General features: G+C 38.0%; 1 protein-coding gene across 3 annotated transcripts in view; it reads right to left on the reverse strand.

The window, feature by feature from the left end:
* ebf1b (EBF transcription factor 1b) overlaps nucleotides 1–22,082 on the reverse strand; it is a 160,419-nt gene that overhangs the window by 29,236 nt on the left and 109,101 nt on the right. For all 3 annotated transcript variants that reach the window (XM_067423863.1, XM_067423864.1, XM_067423862.1), the window contains exons 8-10: nucleotides 18,237–18,378; nucleotides 10,681–10,811; nucleotides 6,495–6,621 (exon numbers count right to left, since the gene is read on the reverse strand). In XM_067423863.1, the coding sequence (XP_067279964.1) occupies nucleotides 6,495–6,621; nucleotides 10,681–10,811; nucleotides 18,237–18,378 (400 nt within the window). The remainder of the gene's footprint in view (nucleotides 1–6,494; nucleotides 6,622–10,680; nucleotides 10,812–18,236; nucleotides 18,379–22,082) is intronic.

A 22,082-nucleotide genomic window follows, 5' to 3' on the forward strand; every position in this document is an offset into this window, starting at 1 on the left:
CCCCTGCTCTTTTTCTACCACACTATTTTCTTTCTAAAGTTGCATCTTTATGATACAAAACAACAGGCAGTAAAAGAAATGTAAGAGGCAGATGTAGAAGAGGAGCTGCTGAACTTGGTTTTACAGAATGAAGGTTTCTTTACATGACAGAACTATATAAACAAATTTATAACATGCAATGTGTAGTATTTTAGTTAGAGTGGCTCTTTTCTCATTACTTATGAAATACAAAACCATTCTTGTGTTTTTTTCTGCTTGGTGTGCTGACTAATAATGTATTTCCATTGTGCTCTTGTTTTCAGTTGGGCTGTGTTATATAATAAAGCCTCAAAAGTCATCCTTTGGGGTCTTGTTAGCAGTGTGTGTGTGTGTTGGTGTGTGTGATTCATCCACCATCTACAGCACGACTCAATTTTAGCCTCTGCCGAGATATCTGGCTGCAGTCCGATCTTGCAGTGACCTGGAATTGTCTGTAATCTAATTGGAGGTGCTCGTCCCTTCCGACAATAAAGCATTTAGTTGGCAGCAGTTGATCCTGCAGAATTTTTGTCATCACCAATTACTACCCGTCTAGCCAGCAGACAAAACACTTTGCTATAAGACGTAATATTTGGTTTAATGTGTTTCTCCAACAACAAGTTTCTCCATTTTTTACGTGAATCATCATGGAAGTGAACTGACAACTTTGAAAGAAAGTATTGATAGGAAGTAGTAGAGCAGTGGATCTGGCAGCCGCATCGCTGTTCGGAAATATCAATCTCGAAACCATGAAACTGTGTGAAATGGTGAACTGAACGACAGTAATGTGGCCTTTCTGTCTCAGATCTGGTTCCCTACGATTCCTGTGAATGTTATGGCAGTTCCATAGCCAGGATTTGTCTCTGTTGCTCCAATGGTTTATCGATTGGCACTTTGCACTTCCTCCTAACAAACACACGCCGCTGACATTCAGTTTTAGAAGTGACACAGAACCTACACTGTCAATTATATGAGATGTATTAGTTTATCCCCGGGGATCTGTATATGGTGTCCAGTACAACTAAAACACCAGGATATCAGAGAAAGAGAGAGAGAGAGAGAGAGAGAGAGAGAGAGAGAGAGAGAGAGAGAGAGAGAGAGAGAGAGAGAGAGAGAGAGAGAGAGAGAGAGAGAGATACTTTGTAGAAAATGTCGCAAATATCCACAAAATTTTATGCCCATCATGCAGTTTTGATAATAGTTTTAAGCTAAGATCAGAGCTCTATTTAAAATAAAATTCCATAAATAAAAAAAGGAAATCCCTTTTATTTCAAATCAAATCATTAATCTCACTAGGAAGAGAGAACAGATAGAGAAACCCTGCTGAAAAAAAATTGCTTAAACCCGACTGAAGTTGTTTGCAGTTCTTAGCTGGTCACCAAGTTGTTTCTACTGTTCAGGTGGCTTAGGAAAAGGGATGGAGAAACAGTAGAATTCTGGCTGATAGTGATAAAACAAACTCACTACCATCTGTGTCACGGCACCAATGTAACCCCTCCGGATCTACTCTCACAACTCCAAGCGGGATTCAAACCGATGTTTCTGGCATGGCCGATGGGTGCACTAACAAGGACGCTAAAGTTGACAGCCTCTAGCGTCAGTTGCTAGCGTGCGTCTTGAGGCCTGGAGAGTGATGCTTCCTCACACAGTTCTTACTAGCTGGCCTCCGTTACATACAAATAAATATAATCTAATTTATTTGAATGCTGCAAGTTAATTTACTAGGGGTGTAATGATACATTGTTATATCGAGATATCGCGATATAAAAATGGGGAGATATGTATCGTTGATGTAAACGATATGATTTGCGATATACTGTAGAGATTGTTTTATCCACGGCTCAGCCTACTGTTATAAAGTATAATTCACCCCTCAAAAATAAAATTTTCTCATCATGCTATTTCAAACCTATCCTTCAACTTCCAAAGACCAAATGAAGATTTTTTTTTTTAATGAAACCTGAGAGATTTTTGTCCCTCCATTTAAAGTCTATTCATCTAAACCTTAAAAGATCCACAAAAAAATGTTTTAAAGGCATCGTAAAAATAATCAAATCCAAATCCAAGTGTTGTGAAGAGACACGATGGCTTTACGCGTTGAACAGATTTACAATGACGTGCATTCTGTGGTAAACACGGATGTTCAAATGCTTGCATGTCACACGAAAACAACATAACAGTGATTAAATACAGATTTACAATTTTTGGTTATTTTGACACACTATCTTGCGATTGCAACTTGATTGCATTGATCATCTGAAGCGCATACGCGCTAGAACGACACTCCTCAAAGTGAAAGCTCAATCTTTTAAATCAGCATATTTTTCACATACATTTTTGTATGATTATTCAAAGCATGGTTTATCGTTATATGTATTGTGCATTAATATCAGAAGAGGCGGAACATAGCGAGCACCAGGAGAGTCTGTGCGCGTAGCTTACCTGAGATCCAAAGAATGCATGCATGTAAGCACGAGTACTGCATGAGGGACATTTTTTTCAGAGTTTCAGTGACATTACAACAATAAATGACTATATATAATGTTGAATATAATGTATAATAATGCAATTGGGCAATATTTTTGGGTCCTAATAATACAATAATAATATTATGTTGATAACAATAAAACGTAATAATAAAAACAACCTCTTTTTTATTTTGGCTTAAAATACTGCGATAAGTATCGCATTGTGCATTCAGTATCGCGATTTGTAACGAATTGTGACGAGTCTATTGTTACACCCCTAGAATTTAGTCATCATAGCATTGTAACACAAAATTACATTAAATATGATAAATGGATATTAATTTTGCTATCATTTAGCTATTTCATTTGCATGTATCTATTTTTAATTTTTAAACTTTTTTAAGTAATTAAAAGTAATTGTTACATGATGGCAAAAGTTGTAGTAAATGTAAAAACACAGCAAATGAGCATAACATAATTAAATATCCATACAAAAAAAGCAATCCAAACATACTGTAGTGATAGTGATAGTGTACTATAGTGATATATATTGCACATCTTTCATCTGGTTTATTTTAGAGGGGTTTTGGACAACAGTTTAAACCATACATGAACCACCTTATGTAGCCTGGATGCCAGCCGAACTCAGCCTCTCCCACAACATTTGAGCTCGAGCAGTTTGGTCTTGATTTGATCCATAGAGGAGTGATTATGCCTGAACAGAAACTGTTCGGACCAATGAAATCATCAGGGCGGGCTTTAGACGATGACGGACAGATGATAAACAGTAATGTAATCATGCACGTCATCAAAGGGGCTTGGATTTATATACACGGACATGGAAAACAACCCGCGGAAAAAAACGCGGACTTGGCAACACAGTGCAGTTGAGTTCTGTTGACATTTGACAACTAGCGTAATGTGCCGCTTCGTTGCTCTGATTGGTTGTTGGTCTATCCAATTGAGGTCTTTCCTGGTTCGGTAGAAACACGCCCCATAATCACAGCCCAATGGAGCAGTTTCAGACTCATATTCTGACTAGAATTGAGTATGACCACGTCAGGCTACACCTTATGTGGTTTAAGCAGTTTTATTCATCAGGGTTAACTCATTGAGGAGCAAATATCTTAGACATTTACTTATAATAACTTACATATATACGTGCCTTCTTTTTAATTCCTTTGTGTTTTGTCTAGCTGTTTAACAAAATGTTGTAATTGTTCTGTTTTGTAACTTAATTGTGTTTATAAAAAAATGCAATAAATCTTGACATGTATTTCTCATATAAAACACAGACCAAAAAGACTAACTTGTATCATTGTCTCCAAGACCTTACGTTCAACTTGCGTTCTTGTTCTGGTTGACTGATTTGGCCATTTATGGATTCCGACTGCAGTTGTAGTTTCCAGGTAGCCATTGATTAATGCCCAGCCAGAGCCTGGCGGGAGGCGTCCGTGGCTTTGCCTGTATTGATTCAATTAGTTCTGAGGGTTTGCTAGTGTTCTATGCAAATAGCTGGCCTCGGCTAAACAGAGGCTGATTAGCATCGCCAGCTGTCTGCTGGGTACTTCTAATACCCATGCCAGCTGCCATCTTTGTATGCCAGTTGCTTAATGTTGGTGATGCCCTAAAAGATGCCAACTTGAGTTCATTTTCAAGAGTGAGGCACATTAACAGTTACCGTAAGTTTGAAAAAGCTGAATGTTACCCGTTTGAAGTTAGAAGATTTATGCCAAAAGGCATGAATTTGACTAATTTACTTCCATTTCCAAAGAATTTCTGACTGGTGCCTGAGAGAAATTATTGATATACTCATAGCAGTGGGTGAAATAAATAAAGTAATACATTTGCCATCTGTGTCTCCCTTTTGAATGTCACTGGTTGCCACCTACAACTCTTGATACCACGTCTATCGTGGCACTTAACTTCTGTGGACGCGCATACTGTTTCCTTCTCTCTTTCTCACTGGAACGAGTCCGTCGCCCTCTCAAAAGATCCATCTGTGCACCAGATCAGCTATTTTTCTCTTTTAATTCGCCTTTGATTTAGAATCACTTTCAAGTGTGTCCTCTTGTTTGTGTGGGCGTGCATGATGATTTAACACTAGCGAGGAAGTACAAACAAAAAGCAACAGCAAAAAAGAACCATGAAATGAACCTGCAAGCTGACCTTTGACCTCATGGCAGAAGTAGGCATTGATCGGGTTGGGGTATGAGGTAAGACCAAAGCGCAATTGCTTTGCCCCATGAACACTGGTGTAATTGGCGAAAAAAATTGTGTTCATCTTTGTTAATGAAAAGTATAACGAAACAATGACTTAAGTAAGAAAAGATGATGACAAGACAACAACAAAGTGATTAAATGTTAAATGTGACTATTTTAACATGCAACATCGTTGGCGAAAAAAGACGAGACACGTCTCAAAAAAAAGAGGAAACAAAATCTTTCCGACTGCCGTACAAGCCTCTACTACAAGCTTTCATGCTTGCGTTTGCCAGATGTCACAAGCTTAAATCCCCCAATCAGAGCTTTTCTCTTAAAAGGATACATTTTCTGCCCAGTGTTTTACTTAATCTTTGCAATCTGGCAACCATGCGCACATGCTTATACTTTTGAGCCAAGTAATCATTTTTTTAAAATCAATTTAACCATTTTGGTTAACCCTAATTTTCATCGACTTAAACTACACTAAAATACCCAGACATTTCCCCAGTTTCACAGATGAGGCTTAAGTCTAGTCCCAAACTAAAATGTTTGAGCTGTTAGAGCTAAAAGCAATATTCACTAACATATCTTAAAATATGTCAGATGTTTTGTCTCAAGATGCACATCAGAAGTGTTTTTTCAAAAGCATGTTTATAAAAGCTACTTACAGTAAATGTCCAAATTGAACTAAGGCTAAGCTGAACTAAGCTGATAAAATTACCATTAGCAACAAAAGGTCTTTTTTTGCATGTATATGTGGGTGTTTTTATACAGTGTATAAACATACATATCGGTTTATACATAACTAACTATTTTGTCATGTAGATCTGCTATGCCAAACTTATCTGAGGCAGTCTTGGTTTTGTTTGTGTATGTACGCATTAACGGTTTCATGTAAACTGCACGGTTCCTCAGTTTGTTTCACTGTTTAAATGGCTTCAATATGGAGGCCTATAAAGTGCAGCTTGTTTACTTCCTTGATTGTAACGGGCTTTATGAGCATTAGCTGTTATATTTTCTTCATCAGCAGTAATTAAGCTAACAAAGCCGTACTTCTTAACGGAGTGTGGTTATGTGTGTGTGTGTGTGCTTGTTTTTGTGACATATCAGGACAAAAATGTGTATAATAACATGTGTATGACACAGGTATTACAGAAAATGGTGACATATCAGGACATTACCCCATGTCCCCACTTTTCAAAATGCTTATAAATCACACAGGAGGAGTTTTTTTGAAAAAGTAAAAATGCAGAATGTTTCCTGTGATGGGTAGGTTTAGGGATAGGGGCAGTGTAAGGGGATAGACAATACGGTTTGTACAGTATAAAACCCATTACGCCTATGGAATGTCCCCACAATTCACAAAAACAAACATGTGTGTGTGTGTGTGTGTGTGTGTGTGTGTGTCTGTGTGTGTGTGTGTGTGTGTGTGTGTACATATACTAACCACAATAATAGAATTACTAGATTTTAATATTTTCTGAAGAAAAAGCAAATGGTGTTATAGGTTATTGTGGGTCAATAATATAGGTTATAGGTTATAAAGTGTCCTGAGTTCACATTGCTATGCAGTAGTTAGGTTGATTTGAGTGTTTGGTAGGTTGCTAGATAGTCTATATAATATTCCTTTCCCTAGAGGCAACCCAGGTCCTTCCTCCAATGCAAGGGAATGGGTTTTTGGGGTCTGTATTATTGTTTTAAAATATTAATAAAGTAAAATCACACCTCTACTGTAACCAACCTGTTTTCCTGTTTGATATAATTTTGAAACAATTCATGTTTTGAGATTTAAAAAAGGCTTACCTGTGTAGATGAATCTTCCTGGTGTGCCTTTGCAAAACTGTTTGGACTTATAGGAGAGCGTGACCTCTACCACCCCGGGGATGTGACGAGGAGGGGTCTGAACTCTGATGGCATGAGGTGTGATGAGCTGTGAGGAAAAAATCAGAGTGAGGATGTTAGAACCAAGGAGGTCTATGATACCTGAGTGAATGTATCCATTAGCATTCCCGTTCCCCTCAATGGCAGTTGCTCAGCTGGCACAGAAAGTAAGAGAAAATTGAAACTGGCCATCTTTGCTCATGGGCGCTCAGTTATGCAGCCATGTTGTTTTGAGCCAATCATCAGCGCTCGTGATGACTAATGGCCCTGAAGCTGCAGGAAAATGATGGTGAGCCAACAAACACAGTCCCAAACCCCTCATTAGTGACTATCCTGACCTGTGACTTGAAAGGCAACGGGAGAGGAACAGACTCCATAGATCTACTAAAACTACTAGTTGATGACTAGTTGATGTGAGAAAAGCTCTAGCAGCATTTGTTTGCAGATGCTAGTTGTGTTTTGTGTGTTCATTTGCCCTGGCTGATTATGTTCTTTGATCCAGTTCTGATAAGTAAACAACCTGACTGTGTGTGTGCCATGTGTGTGTGTGTTTGGACGTGCGTCTAATCAGTATCAGGCTGTTTATGGTGGGTGGTGAAAGGATGGCGTAGATGAAGACTGGGAGAGGACAGGTGGAGCTCCTCAGAGACGTAATTAACAGCACACTGTCTTTCAGCATCTCACTGTCTGTATGCATGTGGTTCTTATGAGCAGTTGTCTAAAACATCTTCCTCTTTGAAACTGTGTTTCTCACAGTCATAAATTCGGTTTCAAACCAGTAAACAAGGAAACTTCCTAGCCTGACATCATAAATGCTGTCAGGCTAGGAAGTTTCCTTGTGACATTAGACGTACTACGGATACAAAAACTTTCCAAAATGAAGTTAGCAAAATTATGATGATTTCAAAGATACCTAGTGTCGTCACGATACTGGAATTTCCAAATTCGATGCGATATCTTGAAAAATACAGATATCCGAGACCATGGGGAAAGCTGACATATATATAGCGCCATACAGATAATTTGTTATTATCCCATCATTTTTTGATAATTTGAGTAATTTTGTTGTAATAGCTTGCACACAGCACAGGAAGTCTTCATTTGAATAATTTAACCAAATAATAAAAAAAGGTGAGTAAACAGTCAGTAATAAAATAGAACAAATAAATTGCAATTGATAGCACAAATAAATACAAAAGAATAAACAGACAAATGAAATAAACACGCTTTTAAGTTTTCCAGCTGGGTCTAACAGTAGTGTTCAGGTAAGAAATAGTAATCAAATGAAAAATCTAATGAAAAATAACACTGGATAGTCTTCATTGTAAAAAAATAGATTTAAATATGTCAGCTTAATGCTTACTATTAAAGTAACAATAGTAAGAGCAATGAGTGATTTTTATGTATTTTGTTTGATTAATATGACAGACAGCAGCATGTTTATTAGGCTGCTGTCACTTTAAGAGTTTATGCATGGATCCAATATACTGTTACACAACATGCGTTTTGTCTCAACCATATGACTGTATTTACCTGAATACTCGGCAAGGCTGGCATTTTGACATCATTTTTTTGTATGTATTTGATTAAGCGTAATAAGCCATGAAAAAGAAAAGTGCATCTGGTACTCGGGGGCTGCATTCTGAGCGCAAAACCTGCGGGAATGAGTAAAACCAGTACTAGCACTATTCAACCGGAGCGAATGAGACAAGTGAGCCAGAGGAGACCGGTGTGAGTCGGAGAGAAGAGAGAGTAAGAACGCGCAGCTGGTATCAGTGTAGCGATACTGCAGAAAGGGAGTATTGCAATCGTTTCAGATATTATAGTATCAATACATTTCAAAATATTAATATTTTTGGCAACCCTAAAGATACCTAATTTCTCCAAAATTCTAGCAAAGACGGATGTTGAAATGTTGAGGGATACGTGTATGTAATTATGAATTCTATTTTAGGTACAGATTATGTTAGAAAAAGTAAGAGTAGTATTCTAGTGTGCTATTCCGAAAATCAACATTCATGAATATCCATTGAAAAATGAATATCCAACGGAAAATGAATATCCATTCATTACTGACTATCATTAAAAGTCTCACTAATCTAATTAAAAATATACTAGTTTACCCAGTATTTGTGTTTTCAATCCTTATTAGACTCTCATATTGATCGCTTAGCAACATGCTAATGTCAAACTGTTCTCCAATCAACTGTGAGTGAATTGTGCGTCAGCGCTATTGTGCTGCCTCTGAATTTGGTGCCTATGTGGAGTCGAGGAGAAGAAATGAAAGAAAAAGGTCTTCCTCGGACCCTCCCCTGCTCTTATTCTCTTCCTCCCTCATTAGATGCTATCTGTGGTAATCAGATCCCCGCTGGCACTGCAGCTGAAGGGAACTACGTGGCTCTTGATGGGCCCCCCGTGTATGGGGGTCAGGAGGTCAGGAGGTAAAGGTCACAAGGTTACGAGGTCCACAGGAACCGCTATAGGGAGATTTCAGCACAGTGTATTTAATCGGTAGCAGATGTAGTTCATCATAACCACACACACACACACACAAACAGTCATTAGCTTGTTTCTCTGGTAGCTAATAGCACTTAGCATCAACAGATCAAAGAGGTTAGTTGATTATGCAGTGGGAAAATTTGTATCAGGGTTGGTGCTGCGATGAAAACCCAGTCGTGCTCATTAATAGTGGCTGTCTTTAGAGAGAAGTACTCTAAAACACTCCAGATCAATGTGTCTGTGTATGTGATTCACCACCACTGATTTGAGCATCTTTAAACCCATTGTTATTGAGCAGTTAGCCAGTGTTACACAAGCTGCTCAATTTCTTGTACAAAGACATGTCAAAACAGTTGAATAGCTATTAACAGTATCACATTTCTTAATCACTTAAGCACAGTAACTTAATCACCTGCATAATGTGAGCCTAACGTAACGCTAATGTATTCTGATAGGGGAATGGGTGTCTTTGACAGCCTTGGGAAAGGTGATGGCTTTATAGCAGCTATTTAAATAACAACATAGGAGGGCTTTTGTTCAGCTAAACTAAATCTAGTCTATTTGAACTTTGACTAATAATTATTGGATAAAAAACAATCATTGCTGACTTACAGGCTCAATATTATCTAACAATTATACATCTTGTATCTAATAATTATTACTTAGTATGTCCATTCAGACTTTTTGCCTCACTAATTATCACTTTTTATTTGATAATATTCCTTTTTTACTTAAAGTCAAATAAAGTTAAAGTTATAAAGTTAAGTATAAAGTTATAAAGTGCGGTTCATTTGAATAAGTGTGAACACTGCCATCTGAACCCTGGTGCTTACCAAGCAAGTGGATCGAGACCGCTGGAAAGATGGGTCTCAGTCTGCTTCCAAACGAACTCTGGTGAGGCTCGAATGAAATATGAATGCAACATGACGTACAACATGAACCAAAAACAGGACATGACGTAACAAGATGCGACCCTAAAAAGGGCAGAATGCTCAAGCGTGCCTGGTTTTTCTCATTATAGTAGTGATGTTGCCTATCACATTTTAGTACAGGCGTCAGAACTGGTGTTCATCGCAGCAGATATTGGTTTGTGGGTGATGGAGGGATTCCTGCAGCTGTTTTGACTACTTTATACATTTAACTTTTCACAAGTTCTCAGCTGGTCAAAATACAATCATATATGGGCACATACAACACGCGCATTTAGTCCAAAACACAGTATTGTTTTGGATGTTTGGTAAGTTCCATCGCCAAATATACGCAATAAAAGCAACCTTTAGGTTTGGTAACTTTAGGTTCAGTGTTAAAATGCCAATGATAATTTGACAAGGATATATTTTTAAATGTATTTTTGGTCCAGACCACACAAACTGAACTACAAGTGTGAACACACCCATTCCACTTGAATCACAATAGGGAGAAAAATACATTTTCATTTCTGTTTCATGCCGACTTAGATAGATGCTGTCAAAATGTTTCGGTGTCAATGCAAACATGCAAAAATTACTAGAACAACGCTTTATGTAGAAACAACACCTATGAAATGAGATTCTGTTGTAGCAATTAGTGAGAAAATCAAAAGTTTTGCTGGACAGACTTGTAAACTCACCTCACTCCAGACCAACATGGTGCCGAAGATGACCTGCAGTCCATCAAAGAAGTTGTCTCCAATGATGATAACAGTAGCACCTCCTGTTGTCCACCCTTCACTGGGACTAATGGCTTTGATACAAGGGGCAGCTGCTTCCAGAAACACCACAGGACCAATTTGGAGGACAAAATAAAGAAGAAGAAAAAAACATACTTTAAACATTTGTGCTTAGTGTACTGTTGCAATCCAGCATTAGCATTACTTGACCATGATTAGAAGTTCTGTTGAGAACATTCAGGATCACATTCATGTGGGGGTTGCAGATTGCAGGGTTAAAGGTGTCATTTGAATGTAGTTTATTTCCTGGGCTCCGAGGGAAGTCCTGACACCTCTCAGTCTCTTATTTCAAGGCCAGTGCAGGAAACCAAAACACACACAAATGTCACCGAGAAAACTCACACAGCTGGATCCAACTAAGAGTCCCATACCACACGCTCTGGAAAAGTGTCGGTGGTTTTCACAGCTCTCATAGCACACATTAGGCATAAAAACAAAGGATCACTTGCACTGAATTCCCATCCAACACTACGCCTGGGCTGCATATCCATACTTTGAGGGCATATTAAGGAAATGCTTCAGTTGTAGCAGAAAAGTGAGACAATGCCTCAAGTTACGGGCAAGACAGGCAAAAGAGTTACTCTTTCAGCTAGAAGGATGCAGTGTTCAATACTTACAATTCATTTGTTACTAGGCCATATTTCATGGTTTACGATAGTCATGTGAAATGTTTTTGTAGCGATTTAGGAAAGATTTCTGAGGATGGATTTAGGGTTTCTTAATAAACAATTTATGGTGCACTTAAGAGTTTTTTGTTTAGTTTTTTTGTGTGCTGCTGTTGTTGCTGTTTTGACTCCTTAATATTTATGTATGTATTTTATTGTTTTACCCTTGCCCCAGACCCAGACTCAGAAATATTGTATATGTTATAGTATTCTAAAGAAAGAGTTCCATAAACCTTAGCATGTATTGTGAAAGAAATCATTTTGATCAATTGACCTATAGTAAATTTCACTTGTGAGCAGGACATTTTTATTGTGCGTCATTTCCAATCATGTTTTAAATGTGTATTTAGGACACATAAAATGCCTGTGCAAGACAAAATAATTGGTCATTTTATAAAAATAAAAAAAAATTGTAAAATGACAATGTGGCAGAAATGTGAATATCATAAAAAAGACAAAAAAAGCTATTCTTGGATTGTTAGGATAAATTAAATTGTAAAAAAAAAAAAACATTACTTTCCAAGTCCACCTGGTCAAAAGTGCCCACGGAAATGGATTATTGTCAAATTGAACACTAGTGAAACAAGACAGAATGTCAGGAGAACTCTAAATTGTTATTTGGTCAAAAAGACAACTAAACAAAGTGACCAAATTGTCACGAAACAAACTCAAGTCAATACCTACTTATCAATTCTTCAAGTGTCCTAAGAGTAGAATTGAACATTAATGTGTTTTTGTATATTCTTGGTGTATATAAGGTGACCTTAGGCCTCCTGCAGCAGGAGACACGTGTTTTTGTCACCGGGCGTCGAGGTACAGCAGCTCGTTTAGCGTGTTCTGTTTGTTGCTCTCCGCGGCGGCCGTGGATCAGTGGTTGAGTGAGAAAGGGACCACCACGGAGAAAGGTCAGTTTGCTTATTAGAGCTGCCTGCTCCCCTCCGAGACGCAGAGTCTCGTGCTAGCAGGGGGCAAAGAAAGCAATTTAGCCAGCCTGCGTTTACCTGCATTTAGCTCCCAAATGCCAAAGCGTCACTCACAGTAATGAGATATAAAGAGAGGAAGAGTTGTGATGGGCCAGCATGACTGTTAGATCAACACGCTGTGAGATGCAAGTGGGGTAAGATATATTGTAACCTTGCTAGGCTAAGCTCAGCTGTCGCTCTCAGGGATTCTGATGATGGGAAACGTGGTGGAATCATAAAGTTACAGTAAATAAGCGGCAAGAGAAACATGTCAGCATGTTGCCCGATGATAGTACCCATGAGGTCCAACAACACATTTCTGAGAAGCACAAACAGTGTTTCATGTCTGTCTTAAAAAAAGGTAAAAATGTAGGTAACACTTTATTTTGATGCTCCCCAAAAGATATTCTACTTACTATAAGCAACTTTGCAACTACATATCAACTTATTCTACTAAACCAAACCCTAATCTAACAGTCTTCTAATACTTCAATGACTGGTAGTTGACATGAAGTTGCAAAGTTACTTTTCGTTATTTGAATGTCTAAAGTGAACCAGCAAAATAAAGCATAACCAAACTGAATAATACATTTAATTAATTGTGTCTGCACTGATTTTACAGGCATGTATATAATTACACTGTAATAATATAAATGCTGTTTTTAAAAGTAGCTATTATTATTATTATTATTATATGTTAAGCACCATTAATCTGTAATTAACAGTCAGTTATTTGAAATTTTGAAAATAATTAATTGAATATAGTTCTAAATCTTTATTAAAAAAAAAAAGAATAAAGAAGAATACAAATGATTGCTGACACATTTTAAAAATATCAATCATTTGGTTTTTAGATTTCAAAAAGCTATCACATTTAAAAGCTCAAAGGCCAAAAGCTTAATCTGCGGCCAATATTTATATTTTTTCCCTTTTGTAATTTGAAAAACATCCCTAAATCCTAATCACAAACAGCTTTAGATTACTGAAAAGAACAACTTCTCGTGTTCTGTAAACACATGTTAATCTTCTCTCTTTACATGTCATGCTTATGTCAGATGCTGGAAAGGAAAAAAATCCAGACCTGGAGGTTGAAATGAGACACATGCGCACACACTTTGGCGTTTGGTGGGGTGGTAAAGTAGGGAAGATGAGGTGCAATCTGTGGCGGTAATCTTGGCGTGAGTGGAGGTTTTTGGCGGAGGCTGAAATGGTAGCTGGATTAAGCAGATGGAGACGCATGAATCCATCTGATAGGATTAAACTTTCTGTGGCTTTCTCTAAGCCATCTGCTCACCATGCTGCTCCGACATACACACACACACACTCACACATACACACGTTTAATTTGCAATGTAAAAAGTCTCGCACACAAAACACAAAAGCAAAAGACAGAGGTACGGATACCGGGCAACACACATTTGAGTAATTACACTTTGATAGACAATACAACACAAAAACAACAACAGTTAAAATTAAGTAGATAAATATTAGGCTATTTCTATTATGCAGTGCATCTCCTTTCTTATCTTAATATATTGGATGAAATACTCAACTCACAATTTTACTTTTTCAAACTACAATAATACATGTAAGAGAATATGGGGTACATTTCTAAATCATGTCACCATTTTCAAACAAACGTTTTTAAATGAAAAATTGTCATAACTGGTAATCAGTTTAAGGGCTTGTTCTGTTGTCAATTTCACTTTCCTTCTTAATTAAGAAAAATCGCTTTAATTAACAAAAGTTGGTTCGTTAATAACAGGAAGTGACTTTTTGGTAGGGGAAAAACAATGGCACAAACATCGCTATAACTATAGCAACGGATTTACTGAATTCTGGGCTGTTTTGTGGTAAAACATCCCACGCTGTTTGATAAAACAACAAAAATCAGTGCTAAATTATATATAAAAATTCCAAAAATGGTAAAAGTTGACAATATTATGTAACAATATTCATTTTTCAGACACTGCACAACAGGACCCTTTTAAGAATCTGAAAGTTTAATATTAATAATATTATTAATATGCATTACAGCAATAATTATAAACAATAGTTCCTGCAGAAAGGTTGTGTTTGATTTGCCAGTCAAGTCTATACATTTAAAAGATACATGTAAAAATTGTTAGATGTAAATACAATAAAAGATGACTGTACATGCTAAGAGCAGAAAATAAAATCCGTATGGACAAACACGGAGACAAAACTGTGAATATAAAATCACTGCCCACATAAGGTATGTAGCACACACGTACACATTAGTGCACACCATGGACAGATTGCATCCCCTTTCCGTGTCCCTAGGGTTTGTGCTTGGTGCTCTGGGACAGAGAGACCGTCTTCCGCTGGGATGCATTCAGCTGAGCCATTTTTCCCGCTTTCCCTTTCTTATAAACTCATTTAATGTTGTAGGCTGGAGTATTTGGGGTCACACACACACACACAAACCTACAGCTCCAGGAGATAAATGCATCTAGTTATTGTCAAAGTTGCCTCTATTGAGTTCATTCTCACTGCTGTTGTCCTAATGAAACATTTCAGGGCCCATTAGAATTTCAAGCACAATAACCACAATTAATATCATCCCTTCTCTCATAATTCAAATTGCACCTCCTTTATAAAGCATATACCACTTATTAATAGGAGCTACACAGTAAATTGTCACCACAATGGGCTGTGGGATTCTTTTCTGCCATTTTATGACCCGCCAAACAGATAAACAAAACCCTTAACAAGCACCACTATTAAAAGTTTGACGTCCTGAGCACATCCATCAGAAATGCAATAAACTGAAACCCTAACCAAAATAACAATAATAAAAAAAAAACAGAAGCTTACTGTCAGTACAAACTGTAAATCTGTACTTTCTGTCTTTCATCCAAATGCAAACAGACCTCCTGATAGCGCTTGATGCCGCCAGCACGCGTCCACAGACCCCAAGAGACCATCACAGCTTATCACACCATATTCATCAACGACCGTAAATCACCACATCATATGTTCTGTTCTTCCATCCAGATCCAACAAATTTCCCTGGACATCTAAATCCTTGACAAGCTAAATGGGACACTGATTGGATTGGTCGGACGTCTAGATAAATACTTCAAGCATCTTTGTAAAGCATGTCAATGCGGGCTTGGACTCGCACAGATGGGCTTTGGGAAAGCTAACGCTAAAGCTAAACTCCACCAAGAGACTCTACAGCCATAAAACTAACAGATAATCCAAGACAAACACCCTTTTGAGGGAAATGCTGCTTCCTGCTTTTTAAGAGCCTCATGTAGGAAATTGCTTTTAAATTTCAAGAGAATGAGTTGGAAATTACATTTTTCATCATGCGTTATTTAAGCAAACTGTCAGTTACCAGCAATCCATTGTGATGGATGTGGTGTCAAAAGTGGAATTTTCCGCTGGGTTATGTCACCAGGATATCAATGGAACGTGTGCATTAAAAGCATACATTTTTCAATAACAACAATATGCTTTTGCCACATCTACCGACCGGAAGTAGCCATGGACAAAATAAACATTTGAGTGATGGACAAACACAGAGGAGACCAGTGATCATCAGAAATGTATTAGTTTGAATTTTGCAGCTGTTTGTGTTGGTGTCCAAAACCATAGTGGAGCATTTCGAGGGCACTTATTCTGTCCTATAATGCAAAAATGAGTGTACAGCCGATGTACACTCAACAGCAGTGTCCACATTCTCTCACCCGCTTTCATTCACTCATTCAGACTATATTAGTGGAGTAACGTAGGGAATAGTAAATGAGAAGGTGTTTTCAGATGCAAACAATGTACTCTCTTAGCTTAAAGCAGTTTGCAAAAAAATCCTCTAATATGACAAAACGATAAAGAAATGCTGATTTATAAATGAATATATACTGAAAAGTGATCAAACTGTTCCAGTCCTATCCAGTATTTATATGTTTGTATTTTTATACTTACAGGGGAATGCTGCTGTTAGCTTAGCAACCGACTAACTTTATTGGAAGAATCGAGTTGTGTCTACACCAAGGAAATGGTTTACATTTGTTAATATGTACCATGGTAATGTATACATTCTTAGAAGTACCTCGGAGTAACACAGAATATGCTAATAATTTAATTTGGGGACCAAATTGTTTTTTGTTTTTTGCATGGGGAGGGGAGGGGTAATGGTTTTATAGGTTTGTTTGGGAATTATTAACGGATTAAAAGGGATTTAAGGAAATAAAGAAATACGGTAAAAGTTCCAGTTCTATTGTATTTATGAAGTAAACTATCTGCAAATTTGCAAATAATATATATATATATATATATATATATATATATATATATATATATATATATATATATATATATATATATATATATATATATATATATATATATATATATATATATATATATTTAAATATGCACGACGCTTTAGATTATGGCCTGAAAAGTACTGCATAATTTATTAATATACAGCATAACTTTCAGTAATTATAGTGTAACTATAAAGTAAGTACTTGCAGGTATGTGGGAACAATATGTAATATTAAAATATGTGTTTTTATTGTACTTACTGTATAACTACATGAAACAAGAGGGGAACAAGAGTCACTTTGATTTACAACTAAATTGTACATTCATACTTACCCTGTCACTACACGGATACTTATCCCTTAATTAAAAAATACTTACAGTATAAATAATTTGATAATTTTCCTAATAGTTACCCCTTTATTCCCCCAATATTACATATTGTTCCCATAAGCATACTTACTTTATAGTTACACTATAATTACCGAAAGTTATGCTCTAAATTCACTTTAATTATGCAGTACTTTCCGGGCCATAATCCAAAGCGTTACCAAAGTATTTTGCATCACTTGATATTGCTGTTGGTCGCTAAACGGTTTTATCGTAAAACATTTGTCAAATATTAAATGTTTAGCTATTTACATCTTACGAAGCACTCTTTCACTGCAATAACGAAAGTGTTGCGTTGGAATTCACATTAACAGTAAGCTCCGCCTTCTTTGATTTGATTGGCCACCTCACTCATTCTGACAGTGACGAGCGCTATTAGACCGCTGAGGCAGACCAACCTAAAAATGTAACATGTTGTCATCCTATCCACAAACAGAGCAGTGTGTAATGGAGTACAAAAATATTGGAGGGGACAATTTGGCCATTTCTAATTATTCGGGAGGACTTGTCCCCCTCAATGTCTATGTTGGTTACGGCCCTAATTTAATGTATCTGTCTTTGTGCGTAATTCTTATCCTCTGTATTCAATTAAACACCGCCAAAGTCATTTCTGCAGACGGAGGGATGGGTTAAAGGAATGAGGAAGGGCACAGGTTAGTGCTTTAATTAATCTCTGCTTCATCTTTTACTCTCTCCGCACCACTGGAGAAGTGACTTAAAGGGCCAAAGCTCACAGACGACTTCGACAGCTAAGCGTTATCACTTGCCAACTCATTCACACATACTGGATGGAGTTTAAGATTTTGTATCAACACACTATTAATAAAATGTAGTCTTGTGTGTGTGGCTATTGTCAGAGGTTTGCAGAGACTTACTGCATATTTCAACCCAGTATGATAAAGTGTGAATGTACTTGGTCTGTTCACACTCAAGCCAACCTCATCTTACTCTCTCTGACACTATTTCTTATTTTTTTCTGCTGCAAACCAAATGGGATGGGATAAAGAGGCAGAAATTACTTATAATTATACTATATAAAGAGGCTGAAATTATACTTATATTAGTTTTAAATAAAATGAACTTAACGAATGAACAGATTACTTTAAATAAATAAGAATATACAATGACAACAGTCTGGTAAACTCACCGTGCTCTAGATATGATGGCGTTCCCTCTGACGGGTCCAGTCGCCGAGCTCTTCTGCCATGTTTGGAGTTGTTGTGCACAAACATGTTATCTGAAACAGCCAGAACGTGTCCTTCTACGCTCACTGTTGTTGACACAACCACCTGTAAAAGAAGAGCACAAGGCTTAACCCTCTGGGGATGATGAACGGATTGGCCCGTTTTGTTGATATTTTTACACTTAGCAGCTAAATCGACTCAAAATACTCCTTTCAGAAACAAATAATACGTCATTTAAAACTGTAAAGGGTCTTCTTTTCTTTGTGTACACTCACAAGAGCAAAAAAAAAAAACAAAACAAAAAAGAAAAGAAATTAGTAAAATAATAAAGTCTCTGTAAAATTCATCACAAGAATGAACACGTCACAAGAATGAAACGAAAAGAATGCCACACAAGATATGAGAGATATGTCTTTAGAAAGCTAAAGTGTCTACTTTTAAATGATATGTGTCATATTGAACAAATATTGTCTGTTTCTGTAATCCGTATCAAACCAACAAGAGGTAGTCTTTCCTTTCTGAGCTCATTATTTTTAATGTGACCACACCCACTCACAGTGAATAATATTCATTCGATAATCCTCCATGTGAGCCATGCAAACCTGTAAACACCCCAATCATCTCGAATAACAAAGCATCAATCCTCATCAGGATTGTCTACTTTTAACTGAGTTTGGAAGAAGATGCACTGTGAGAAATAAGTCTTGAATTTGCCTCAGAAGAAGAATGTGATATGCGGCTTAATTCAGAAGAAGATATAATTTCTGAGCAAGTAATTTCCTACTTATATTAGTTACCGTGTTATTGTTACTTAAACGTGCACATTTTACTAGTTAAACTATTGCCAGACTATCATATATGAAATCTACTGAAACATTTTGAAATAGGCTATATAGGAAGGCAGGCAACCTTTCATTGCTAAATGTCTAAATAAATCTAAAAACCACATGACACAAGGATTTTTTATGCTCTATAATATAACACACAGTATGATATAAAAGTAATATGAGTGTTTACACAGTAATGATTAATATTAAAATGTTTAGACTAAGATTTACTGTTAAATACTGTGTTTGTGAATATCTGCGCTAAACAATATTTCATAGTGAGCAGCGGAAGTTTGATCAGAACGACTAATCACTAAATGGTCTCTGCAAGCGCTGTGATTTTGAGTCTTATGGTGTGCATTTGAAAAGCAAAACGTGCCAAACATTACATGTTTTTATTCCAAACTCACGTTATAACGTCACTCAAGAGTTTGGGACCCAATTTTTTAACTAGAATGCACTTACATTTTAATTAATCATTTGATACAATGCACTTATTCTGCACGTATGTGTTTTTAAATTGTACTTACATTTTAAGAATTACCTGCATGTAATTACATCTGTAAAATAATTCTGTAGTTGCATTTATAATTACACTGTTGACCCTTTCCTAACAAATGGACTGCATTTATATAGCGCTTTTATCCAAAGCGCTTTACATTTTTGCCTCACATTCACCCATTCATACACCGACGGCGATGTCAGCCATGTAAGGCGCCATCAGCTCGTCGGGAGCAGCTGGGGTTAGGTGTCTTGCTCATGGACACTTCGACACTTGGTCAGGTGGAACCGGGGATTGAACCACCAACCTTCTGGTTTGTAGACAACCTACATGAACCACTGAGCCACTGCCGCCCCAATAAGTGAGAAATAAGTCTTGACAGAAATAAGTCTAACACCTAACCCTACCCTTAAACTCACCCATACCACCACACCTGCCCCTAACTTTACCCTTAAACTCACCCATACCACCACACCTGACCCTAACTTTACCCTTAAACTCACCCATACCACCACACCTGTCTCTAACTTTACCCTTAAACTCACCCATACCACCACACCTGACCCTAACTTTACCCTTAAACTCACCCATACCACCACACCTGTCCCTAACTTTACCCTTAAACTCACCCATACCACCACACCTGACCCTAACTTTACCCTTAAACTCACCCATACCACCACACCTGACCCTAACTTTACCCTTAAACTCACCCATACCACCACACCTGTCCCTAACTTTACACTTAAACTCACCCATACCTCCACAACTGACCCTAACTTTACCCTTAAACTCACCCATACCACCACACCTGACCCTAACTTTACCCTTAAACTCACCCATACCACCACACCTGACCCTAACTTTACCCTTAAACTCACCCATACCACCACACCTGTCCCTAACTTTACCCTTAAACTCACCCATACCACCACACCTGTCCCTAACTTTACCCTTAAACTCACCCATACCACCACACCTGACCCTAACTTTACCCTTAAACTCACCCATACCACCACACCTGTCCCTAACTTTACCCTTAAACTCACCCATACCTCCACAACTGACCCTAACTTTACCCTTAAACTCACCCATACCACCACACCTGACCCTAACTTTACCCTTAAACTCACCCATACCTCCACACCTGTCCCTAACTTTACCGTTAAACTCACCCATACCTCCACACCTGACCCTAACTTTACCCTTAAACTCACCCATACCACCACACCTGTCCCTAACTTTACCCTTAAACTCACCCATACCACCACACCTGTCCCTAACTTTACCCTTAAACTCACCCATACCTCCACAACTGACCCTAACTTTACCCTTAAACTCACCCATACCACCACACCTGACCCTAACTTTACCCTTAAACTCACCCATACCTCCACACCTGTCCCTAACTTTACCCTTAAACTCACCCATACCTCCACACCTGACCCTAACTTTACCCTTAAACTCACCCATACCACCACACCTGTCTCTAACTTTACCCTTAAACTCACCCATACCACCACACCTGACCCTAACTTTACCCTTAAACTCACCCATACCACCACACCTGACCCTAACTTTACCCTTAAACTCACCCATACCACCACACCTGACCCTAACTTTACCCTTAAACTCACCCATACCACACCTGACCCTAACTTTACCCTTAAACTCACCCATACCACACCTGACCCTAACTTTACCCTTAAACTCACCCATACCACCACACCTGACCCTAACTTTACCCTTAAACTCACCCATACCACCACACCTGACCCTAACTTTACCCTTAAACTCAACCATACCACCACACCTGACCCTAACTTTACCCTTAAACTCACCCATACCACCACACCTGACCCTAACTTTACCCTTAAACTCACCCATACCACCACACCTGACCCTAACTTTACCCTTAAACTCACCCATACCACCACACCTGTCTCTAACTTTACCCTTAAACTCACCCATACCACCACACCTGACCCTAACTTTACCCTTAAACTCACCCATACCACCACACCTGACCCTAACTTTACCCTTAAACTCACCCATACCACCACACCTGACCCTAACTCTACCCTTAAACTAACCCATACCACCACACCTGACCCTAACTTTACCCTTAAACTAACCCATACCACCACACCTGACCCTAACTTTACCCTTAAACTCACCCATACCTCCACACCTGACCCTAACTTTACCCTTAAACTCACCCATACCACCACACCTGTCCCTAACTTTACCCTTAAACTCACCCATACCACCACACCTGACCCTAACTTTACCCTTAAACTCACCCATACCTCCACACCTGACCCTAACTTTACCCTTAAACTCACCCATACCACCACACCTGACCCTAACTTTACCCTTAAACTCACCCATACCTCCACACCTGACCCTAACTTTACCCTTAAACTCACCCATACCACCACACCTGACCCTAACTTTACCCTTAAACTAACCCATACCAC

The sequence above is a fragment of the Pseudorasbora parva genome, chromosome 18 (assembly GCF_024679245.1).
Source record: "Pseudorasbora parva isolate DD20220531a chromosome 18, ASM2467924v1, whole genome shotgun sequence".
In the NCBI taxonomy this organism is placed as follows: Eukaryota; Metazoa; Chordata; class Actinopteri; order Cypriniformes; family Gobionidae; genus Pseudorasbora; species Pseudorasbora parva.